At 32.8% G+C, this 11,315-nt stretch overlaps 2 protein-coding genes across 3 annotated transcripts; both read left to right on the plus strand.

Moving 5' to 3' along the window:
* Positions 1 to 886: 886 nt before the first annotated feature.
* On the plus strand, positions 887 to 2,837 carry LOC111278746 (histidine-containing phosphotransfer protein 4-like). The gene is made up of 4 exons (XM_022865371.2): positions 887 to 1,577; positions 2,190 to 2,320; positions 2,443 to 2,511; positions 2,646 to 2,837. The coding sequence occupies exons 1-4, from the start codon at positions 1,518 to 1,520 to the stop codon at positions 2,719 to 2,721; spliced, it is 336 nt and encodes a 111-aa protein (XP_022721106.2). The 5' UTR covers positions 887 to 1,517; the 3' UTR covers positions 2,722 to 2,837.
* A 1,614-nt stretch (positions 2,838 to 4,451) lies between these two features.
* LOC111278953 (protein PAF1 homolog) lies at positions 4,452 to 11,231 on the plus strand. 2 transcript variants are annotated; one of them, XM_022865734.2, is made up of 12 exons: positions 4,452 to 5,950; positions 7,073 to 7,141; positions 7,430 to 7,537; positions 7,635 to 7,815; positions 7,904 to 7,980; positions 8,103 to 8,222; positions 9,098 to 9,203; positions 9,795 to 9,881; positions 10,014 to 10,082; positions 10,167 to 10,238; positions 10,337 to 10,480; positions 10,732 to 11,231. In XM_022865734.2, the coding sequence occupies exons 1-12, from the start codon at positions 5,205 to 5,207 to the stop codon at positions 10,873 to 10,875; spliced, it is 1,923 nt and encodes a 640-aa protein (XP_022721469.2). In that variant the 5' UTR covers positions 4,452 to 5,204; the 3' UTR covers positions 10,876 to 11,231. The 2 variants fall into 2 exon arrangements, with proteins under 2 accessions (XP_022721469.2, XP_089620819.1); XM_089764693.1 differs by lacking the exon at positions 10,337 to 10,480.
* Positions 11,232 to 11,315: the final 84 nt, after the last annotated feature.

Raw genomic sequence — 11,315 nt, forward strand, 5'->3', positions numbered from 1 at the left:
TTTCATATTTTGTATTTTCAATGTAGATAAGGTCATGTGCTAGAGCAGTTGATGTGGAAATGATACATGATGTAGGTCAATTGATGTGTGAAAGCCGTATGGACAACCATTATTATCAATGATTGAGTGATGTTAAAATTTATAAATCAATGTTGATGATCTAAACATGTTTTTTTTTTAAATTAGATGATCAAAATAAAAAAAAAATTTCAAAAATTAAATGATTAAAACAATAAATTACTCAATTTAGTAGAAAAAAATATTCTTATTTATCATGTGAAGATCAATATTATCTTGTAATTTGTAAAGCATAAAAGATGGTACATGTGTTAACGAAACTTAAAGGAAAAAGGTTCTAACATATTTTAGATGGGAAAAAAGATGCCAATGTAGCTTAACAGTGAAAAATGATAAATTTATATGAATAAATTAATTGATCGGCTAAATTCACATCTCATCAAATGACTAAACATTATATATAGTATCTAGCTCCAATCATATAAAAATAATATGCATTAATTTTAAATTATTCAAAACTTGTCTTTCATATCTAGCTTTCAAGTTAAAATTCATACATCACTCAAGCCTATCAACAAAATAGCAGTCCTATAATTAATTAATCTCTTGTTGTAATTAAGAAATTAATAATGTTGTATGTTGCTTTTGTTACCTTAAAGATAATTACATTTGTCTTGTCACTGTTAGTATTAGTTTTCACAGAATCACTAAGGATTAATTATAATTAAGTGTCAGTTACAATTACAGAATCTGTAAAAGCATTAAGAATTAATTTTATGAAATAATTTATATTTGATATATAATCAAAGCATAAACTTCTTACACTATCAAATAATTAAATATTGTCATCTCATTAGTGAATAAATTAAATAAGCTTATATTTAATGCACTGTCAAATATAATATACTGTTAGTGAATCATATAATATTATCTCATTCATAAGTAAACCTAAATTTGTATAAATCTTTAAAATAAATACAAAAAAATTTGATTTTTATTTTAAAATTTTCTCATTAATGAAATGTCATCATATGCTTCACTTCACTGACAGTGTATAAAATTTATATACTAATAGTACATCAAATATAAACTCTAAATATTATACATTGACAGTATGTCGAATATAATTCACTAATAGACAAATCTGATTTTTTCTTTTAGACCAGAATCAGAATATAGCAGGCCCTAATTATAACAATGCAAAGATACTAAAATCTCCATTTTCTAGCTCCTTCATACCAACTTATTATGTCCACATACATTTTTTGTGCAATCTTTAATTAGTCCTTCCACTAGTCCTGAGTTGCACCATTTTAACTTTTTTTTTTTTTTTGGCTAGGCTGGTGAAAGAAGATTTCTTTACTATATAAACCCCTTCTTGCCCCCTTCCATTGCATTATCACTCCTTCCTTCAACTTCTTTTTCCCCCATTCTTTGACCATCTCTAGCCTGCTTGCTCTCTGTTTCTTTCTTTTGCTTCCTCAAGCACTTTTTCCTCGATGGAGAAAAACCCCATGCGTCGGCAACTTGCAATCATGAGGCAAGCCCTGTTTGATCAGGTTTGTTTTTCCTCAACATTTTCGGTTGGCAAATGAAGAAACTTGAGGTTCTCCTAACATTTGCAAACACAATTAAACATTACATGCACGTACACACGCACAAGAAAAGTTTTCAAAAGCACTAGTCTTCAAGACTACCCACCAAATAACCAATAAATGCAAAAAAAAAAAAAAAAAACGAAAAAGGATGCATACAATTTTTTTAATGAACTGTTTCCCAAATGGTACAGGAAAATTAACCTGGAAATGGTGTTACACTTTGTTTTATGCTTGTGCAATATTCACCTAGATGTCTGTACCTTGGGTACAAAGCCCTAATCTTGGGAGAGGGAAAGGGGTTTCAGGGATTTGAATTTCAAGCTTAAAGATGATTGCATAAACCAACTGAATTAAGTTTTGCTCTTGATTCACCTGGGATCACCTGGAAGTTTGATTTATGTCATCTGAGTTAAACCATCGGATTTAACCACACTTCCATAAATAGCTAGGCCTGAACCATGTGTCTGCAAGCACATGTAAATTCCTATTTCCTACTCCCTCAAAGTTTTATCATGTTCATAGCCAACTTATTTATGTGGCCATAACTAAACACCAAGTATTTGATCATTGCAGGGATACCTTGATGAACAATTCATCCAGTTGGAGGAACTCCAAGATGATGCTAACCCGAATTTCGTGGAAGAAGTTGTCACCTCATACTACCGCGATTCAGCCAGATTAATCCTTAAAATAGAGCAGGCACTGTGAGTTCAATTTTCTACTAATTATAATATATAACAACAAAATATGAGGACAATATTGATGAGTCAAATGATAATTATACCTTTTTTTTTTTTATGTTTTTGGTCTGCTATATGCTCTTCAGGGAGAGGAAACCTTTTGATTTTAATAAGTTGGATGGCTATATGCATCAGTTCAAAGGAAGCAGTTCAAGGTAACATGCTGCTAAAATTAAGTTTGTGAAAAGAGTCACGATCTTGTATAAAAGACTTATTATAGGTAACATCAAGTATATTCTATGCTGGACACAACCAATTGTTTATTTTCATTGTCTTTGATTGGTTGCAGCATTGGAGCCAAAAAGGTGAAAGCTGAGAGCACACTATTTAGGGAACATTGCAACTCTGGAAATGGAGAAGGGTAAACCATCTGACCCTAGATTTCTTCTCATCACAATCTAACATTATGAACAAGCTCATAGCAAGTTTGGACCTTCTTGAAAGCTTCCTGCTTGAGTATTTGTAAATAAGGATGTGAACCAACAAAACGTTTGATAAAAAATTCCTGAATAGATTTTATTTTTATTCATTTATATTTATTTATATATTAAATTTAACAATTGATTACTAATAATATTTTAAGATTAGTTAATTAAATGAATAAATTATAAACATAACAAAATCTGTTCATATATGATTTGTTTAAGTATGAAATAATTAGTTCAAGTGCATATAAAAGCTATACTTTAAAATTAGGAGTCTTAACATAAATATAAATGGTTTAATTCATTTGCATGATTGCAAGCAGATGTGTGAGAGCTTTCCAACAACTGAAGCAAGAGTACGCAACACTGAAAAAGAAGCTTGAAGCTTATTTTCAGGTGCTTTACTCTTTTTTTTTTTTTTTTTCACCTTATTAAAACGAAATTCTATATATTCATAACTTGTCAGGTAATTTTTTAATTCCTGCTAATTTTTTCAACAATGATTATCAAAATGTTCAGCTGGCAAGACAAGCTGGGCCAATGGAGACGGCATGTCGCCCCAAATAATAATAGAGATATGATCCAACGATTGAGTGCAATGTGGCAAGAAATTACAATATATATATATATATATATATATATATATTGTGGCTGGTGAATTTGTTATCCATTTGGTATGCCCAAAATTCACCTCATTAGCTTGCTTTATAGGCCTCTTAGAGTTTGCTGGTATGCTATGTATGAACTTTTAGATTTGAGTTTGGTGAATGAAATGGTTTTCGTCAACAAATAAGTTATAGATTAGATGTAGAATTCCAAGTATTGGTGTTCAACTCTTTCATGGGTGAATCTCTCTCAACGTGTATGGCTATGGCATGCACATACAAGTCATTTTGGATTGCACTGCCTTACTTTGTAAATGAGAAGCCCAACCCGAGCATGATTGGGCTTTGTATCATTGTCATAATAAGAAAAATAAAAATTTAGGGCAAAACTTTTTTTGTGTCAAATTAAATTAGATGTTTAGTGAAATTTGTACGGCTCCATATATCAAATAATACTGTAAGAATAAATGGCACTTGAACAATTAATTTAATGATAAGTGCTTTTATTTTTATTTTAAAATTTAAGTTTGAGTTTTTTTCAAATTGTATTTAATAAAAAATACAAAATAGACATAAATAATTAAAACTTATAACTTTTAATTTATGTATTATTAAACTCTAAATATAAATACATAAGTTATAAATGAAACTAGAATGTTAAAAAAAAAGCAAGATTTATTTACAATATAAAATTATATATTAAAAAGTTGTTGTCATTAGAATTATATGTGGATGTATGTATGTATATATATATATATATATATATAAGAATTTTTAAAGAAATAAAAAATATTTAAAAGACTGAAAAATCAATAAGCTTGACAAAATTACTTATTAAAAATAAATTTAACAAATATTAAAAAAATTAACTTTGATTTTGAAAAAAATAGAAGAATTACTAACTATGTAAAAATAAAATAAAAATCCAAAGCTGAGTCAACTACTATCCCCGCTTTCTCCTTCCGACACACCTTTTCCGGTCTGTTCACTGTGTTCTCTTAAGCGCTGTAAATATAATAATTTTACTCAAAAAAATTTCCGACAAGCCAAAATTATAATTGTACTAAAAAAAAAAAAAAAAGAACTGTAAATATAATAATTTAATAGCAATGCGCTTTTATGATTTTCTCCATTGTTTCCAATCAATCCATCTAGGGCTTTCAATACCACCCAAATTCACTATCATAAAATTTTTGGGGTTTTTGATCTCGCTCCCTTAGCTAGGGTTTCCGTACATTCTATCTTGACTTCATCCCATAAAATTCACTTACTCCTTGTTAATCTGTTTTGAATTATTTGAAAATATAATCTTTTGGATTTTCTCTTCTTCTTTTTTTTTATAAATATATTTGGAGCTGATTTTTGTACTAAGTATTGACAGGTTAGATTCCAATTCACTTTCTATCTCTTTCTTTAGGGTTTCTGGAATTGGGAACTCAAATCCTTGCTTTGTTTAGCTTCTTCAACGGTTTGTTTCCCTTAATTTTTTCTTGACCGTTAAAATTAAAAAAATTTGGCGGTTGATTTTGCTAGTGTTTAGCTACTTCAGCTGACTTTTGGAATTTGGGATATCAAAATTTGAACTTTATTCTTTTTAGGGGTCTTTCTTGATTCGGTTTAAAATAGGATATTTCAAATTTGATTAACTAGGCAGTTTAAAGTTTCCAATTTGGATCAGTTTCCGCAGTAAAACTTGGAGAAAAAAAGAAACCCAAAATTCAAAATCTCAACTTTTTATCTTTTATACTGTCCTTTTGGGTTCTTGTTGATTTATCTCCGATTTTGATACTGTGATCAAGGAAATAAAAAACAAAAGGAATGGCCTCGTATGGACCATTTCCTCCTTCACCACCACAAAATCAAAACCCACTTCCACTCCAACAACAACATTATGGTCAAAATTACAACCAAATGAATCCGAATCCGAATTACCATTACCCTCCTTCAAGACCGCCCCAACAGCACCACCCCCCACCCCCACAACAGCGATATTCTTATCCCCCTCCGCCTCCACCTCCCCCACTTCCTACTTTGCCTACAATACCACAAAATACGATCAACTCAGAGCCACCAATGTGCTATCCACGTTCACAGTATAGTAATCAAGCAATGCAGCCACCTCCCCCACCTCCTCCATCGGGTTCTTTGATCCCTCCACCAACTCCCCCGAGTTCTCCACCACCGCCACCTCCTCCAAAGGAGAGTGTTGAGGACAAGGGGTTAAGTGAGCGCAGTAAGGGAGGGAATAGGGATTATTCGGGTTCTGGAAGGCTTGAACATGGGCATTCCAATCACGGGGTTGGAGGTAGAGAGCTAAAGGTAGGAAGGGTGGAGACGGAGGAGGAGAGAAGATTGAGGAAGAAAGGGGAGTCTGAGAAGCAAAGGCAAGAGAATCATAGGCAGCAGATGAAGGAGTCCCAAAAGACCCAGATGATGTCATCGGGGAAAGGGCATGGTTCAATGGTAGGGTCACGGATGGGAGATAGGAGAGCTACACCGTTTTTGAGCTGTGAGAGGATTGACAACAGGTTAAAGAAGCCAACTACATTCTTGTGCAAGTTGAAGTGAGTATTTGGAAATGCAAGTTTCTTTCTTATTTACAATTTCTTTTTGGTTCTTAGGTCACATCAAATTTAGATATTAAACTTATTAAGTTTTCGTATTTGTCATCTTGTCTCAAAGAGTTTTATCTGGTTAAGGTTAAATGATGTTGTCTCTTCGCCTCAGAGGAAAAATTCTCCCATTTCTTTTTTGGCTTTCTGATTTGGGGATGAAAATCATTTATGACCAGAGACTAGGGGTTGCCTGTCTGTAAAATATCCCAGGATGACTTATGATAGAGTAATTAATGCTGGATATGCCTCTGATATCTGAATAATATGGCACAAGTAGGTTGACGGACCATGGTGAACTTGAAAATTATCAGTTCTTGCCCCTCCATGTTGTAGAACCTGTGCATTCTGTAGCTAAAATAGTTTTATGAACAATGGGAAGTGAATTTCCTTCAAATGTGTCTCTCCACTGTTCCTTTAGAGTGATAATGGTTCGGATCAGATCAAATTCGGTTCGATTTTTTCGGATAATGCATAATATTATAAATTTTTAAAATCTAATCCGAATCCGATCTGACCTTTTTCTGAAATCGATCCAATCCGAACTGAATTCTAGCAGTTTGGTTCAGTTAATCGGTTTTTAAATTTTTTTTTATATATTATTTTAATAAAATTTTTAATATATTTAAATAGATTTATATATAAAATAATTATTTTTATTTTATAAAAATTTAAAATATATATAAAAACTAATAAAAATATATAATTCGGTTTGATTTTATCTTTTTTTATTTTTCATATCTCGATTTGAAATCTAATCTAAACTTAATATATACATTGAATATCCGACCTTAATCCAAACCGAACTGCACATTATGGTTTCGAATCGATTTTCGGTTTTCTTAGTTTTTTTTCTGACCCCTAGTTCCTTGCTTTTGGATGTGTGGTAATACTTCTTGGCTGAACACTGTACTTGATCAATATTTTCTGCTTGCAATTTCTTTCTTATTTTTGCTATATGTGGATTTTTTTAGTTCAGGAAAGTGTTCCTTTTTTTTATTTGTTTGAGTATTTAAGTATGGAAAATATCTATACTGTTTACTTCCAATAATGACAAATGCTTATATTCTGTAGATTCCGAAATGAACTTCCTGATCCAAGTGGACAACCCAAACTCACGGCTTTGAAGAAGGATAAAGATCGGTAAGAACTAGCCGTTTTGCTTCAAAGGAGGATGACTTTTTTATCTCTTTCTAAAAATCAAAGTCCAATATTTTTGTTGGCTGTCTGATTGAATGCATTTACCTTTTTCTTTTATTTTTCTTGTTAGTGATGTTACATCTGTGGTTATTATTCTTTTGTTTCTGGAGAAAAACTTTGTTGGAAAAAACTTTATTGGACCTTTGAAAATTTAAACTTAAAAGCTGGTTTTAGTTTTTGGTGTTGATGTCATGATTTAATCTGTTGTTAATATATACTTCTTCCTCGCAGATTTACAAAATACACCATCACTTCTATGGAGAAAATGTACAAGCCTAAACTTTTTGTTGAGCCAGATCTTGGGATACCACTGGACCTGCTTGACCTTAGTGTATACAAGTATCATATTTCAACTGCTTAAAACTTTTTTTTTTCTTTTGTCCTTTGCTTTCTTATGCCTTTATTTTGATTATCAATTTTTTGTTTGTTTATTTAGTCCTACTAGTGTTAGACCACTTCTTGCCCCAGAAGATGAGGAACTCTTGCAAGATGATGAAGCTGTAACCCCTATAAAAAAAGATGGTATAAGACGAAAAGAAAGACCCACTGACAAAGGTGTTTCTTGGCTGGTTAAAACACAGTATATATCTCCACTTAGTATGGAATCAATAAAACAGGTAATTGCTAACTACCTTTTTCGTATTTGATGTTCTTAACAATTATTGTTGAAAGCTGTTTCAAAACTAAATACATTTGCACTTGCAGTCTCTGACTGAAAAGCAAGCAAAAGAACTGCGAGAACTTAAGGGAGGCCGCAATCTTTTGGATAACCTTAACAATAGGTTTGTTTTATTTCATCCTCCCTCTCTGGGGAGAAATTTTTATTAGAAGCAGATTTATGAAAAACTTATCTACTTCCACTTACCGCTGCATGTTGACATCAAAGCCTTGACAATTTTATTAGGGAAAGGCAAATCAAAGAAATTGAGGCATCATTTCAGGCATCCAAGTTTCGTCCTGTCCATGCAACCAATAAAAACTTAGAGCCTGTTGAAGTTATGCCCCTCTTACCCGATTTTGATCGGTATGGAATTAGTTTGTGCTTTTATGTTTTTATTTTTACTTTCTTTGTGGGCTCTGATATATGAAGGAAATCTTGATTGTGCATGTTCTACATTTAATCTATCAGCGTAACTATGTCTCAGTTGATCAAGATTAATAGGCATGAAGCTTGCTCTGTCACTGAATTATGTGTTGATTCATTGATATATCTATTGTTGTGCCGTCTTGTTTTGTTTCTAGCAAAAAGAATCCACATAATGTGGCAGAAATGTTATTTTTACAAGGTTCCTTTCTGGAAAGAAAATTAATTTGGTAATCTAAACACCAACAAGAATATTGAGGCCAAACCTGTATTAAGTAGGTGAATCTGATGTCTTTAGCTGCATGATTTTTCGAACCTATCATATCAGGTAAGCTTAGGGTTTAGGATAGGCTTTGCCATCCTGGTTTGGATTTTCCTTCTTTGATTGGCAAAACAAGATGAAAATTTGAGATAAAGACAAAAAAAAAAAAAGCCTCAAGTCTTGAAGCTGCCTGCTATCATCCTTGCTTCCATTCTCAAACCTCTTTCCAACTTGAACCTTACATTTGTTTTTGGGGATAACTATTGACTAGTTTGTCTTCTCTATAAAACATGTGAGTCATTATTTCTTACCTCACCTTCCATTGAAATGCAACAGAATGTCACAGTGAGTATTTATAAAAGTGTATTTAAATAGGCATGTGTAAGGGGGATTCAGGAGTGGGAAAGTAGTAGTTGATGGTTTCTATTTGAATCACAATATAGGGACTTCTAAGGATTTGATAATAAAACTTTTAGAATTCAATAATTAGTTATTTTGCTTTGTCAGTGTTACAGCATACTGATATCTGTTGTCTTTGATGTGGTTGTACCAGGTACAATGATCAGTTCGTTGTGGTGGTATTTGATAGTGCTCCTACAGCTGACTCAGAAATCTTCAGCAAACTGCATGGCTCTATTCGTGATGAGCATGAATCAAGGGTGAGTTAAGAAATGGTTTTATCGCATGCATGCAACACATTGGTGGTGTATTCTGCTTATAAAATTAGTTAATATCCTGAGATTAACATACCACAAGGATTACTATAGTTTATTGATATCTTGGCTCTCTGGTAAGTAAATTCTGTTTTCTGGAAGATTAGTGGTAGAGTACAGACCAAAAGAATGTGCTGCATAATTCAGTTATTATTTATGATAAATAAATTGCAAGTTAATGTGATGTACGCATGAAATGTTTCATGAATCTTTTTGCTGGCCCTAGGATTTCTTTGGGACCTGTTATTTTTATGTTAAGTACTTTTTTTTTTTTTTTGCTTTTTGTTTGACATTAATCCACATGCAGTCTTGAGGCCCTAGTATATCAATGAGTATGCCACAAATAGTTGATAGTATCACTGCGGCTTTTATTCAAGGGATGATCATAGTTAACTGTGCAATGTTATTTTGGGCAATAACTTCTAATTTTATTCAAAGTCTATATAAATTTACTAAGGGGCAGAGGGACACAGTGGCTACTGATTCTATATATTGAGTTCATTTTATATTGGTTTTGAATTTTTTTAATAATTGCAGGCCATTATGAAAAGTTATCTGGCACCAAGCTCAGATCCGGCTAATCCTGAGAAATTTTTGGCATACACGGTGCCTTCTCTTGATGAGGTAGATATGCCTTGCATTCCACTTTTTTATCCATCAGCATTGCGGTTGTTGCTGCATACAGCCATAACTTTCAATATGTTGATTCTAAGTGAATTGCTTTGTCATTTCAATTTTCATTTTTAATGGTGACAGCTATCGAAGGATATGTATGATGACCATGAAGACATCTCATATTCTTGGGTTCGTGAATACCATTGGGATGTATGTAACTTGATTTTTGTAATGTTATGTTGCACAAGCAGGAGCTAGAACTTAACATGCTCAAAAAATCTGACCCCTTTACAGGTACGGGATGATGATGCAAATGACCCTACAACATACCTTGTTTCATTCGATGAAGGAGAAGCTCATTATGTGGTATACACTTAAGCAAAATTCACATCTTTTTCAATCCACATTTTTGGCAGAAATTATGTTGATTACACTGACATTAACACACTTTTCTCATGTTGTAGCCTCTTCCCACAAAGCTTAATTTAAGAAAAAAGAGGGCCAGAGAGGGAAGGTTGAGTGATGAGATTGAACATTTTCCTATACCTTCTAGAATAACTGTGAGGAGAAGATTAACAGTTGCTGCAATAGAACTGAAAGAGCCAGAGGTACGGTCGTAGGAGCCAGAGATAGGAGTTTGCACCATCCATGATTAAACTGGATTTTTTTGGTATAAAGGAAACCACAACCCAAGGATAGTAGAAAAGTTGTAGGTGCTAGGATATTTAAACTTCAGACTTGTTAGATATCACTTCTTAAAGATGGCTACATGAACCAATTGAACTAAACTCCAAATTCGATTATATTGGATTTTAATTCTTATATATAAATCTTTTTTTCTTCTGGGGTACGCGATCAGGTTTATTCCAACTCAAGGGACTGTGTCTCAAGCTCAAAGATAGGAAGGCTAGATGCTGAAGATGGCCTCGGAAGACCACAGAAACTTGCACGATACCAAGATGTCGATCAGCATAGCGGAGATGAAGATGATTTGTCTGATTGATTGGTGCATGAGTAAATGATGGTAGCCTTTCAGAAGGTTTTGAGGAGTTTTGTAGCTGTTGGGCGTTGACTGATCCTTAGTTATTTCTGTAAAGCCTCACCCAAATAAATCAGGATAAGTGATATATCCCCCATATTTGTATTCCAAAACTTACTTTTGGTTTTTGGATCCTTAGTTAAATTCAGTTGAGATATAGATTTTTCCCTTTTTTTTCTTCCTTGAATACTGTAACAGGCGAGTGGGGAAAGAGTAAATTGTTGTACGAAGAGATTGAGCAAATGTAAAATGCTGTTTTTACGTGTATTTTCCCACAACCGTTGCGTTGTACCTTCAAGCAGTTTTGTGTTGTCTTTTCATTGCCACTCGATTTAGAAAGTATTAACGTGTGATGTAAAAATTTACAATTAAATAATTCATAATTTTATTTCGTCGAATATTTT

Source organism: Durio zibethinus, chromosome 8, assembly GCF_047325235.1.
Source record: "Durio zibethinus cultivar Kanyao isolate XHJ-2024 chromosome 8, ASM4732523v1, whole genome shotgun sequence".
Taxonomy (NCBI): domain Eukaryota; kingdom Viridiplantae; phylum Streptophyta; class Magnoliopsida; order Malvales; family Malvaceae; genus Durio; species Durio zibethinus.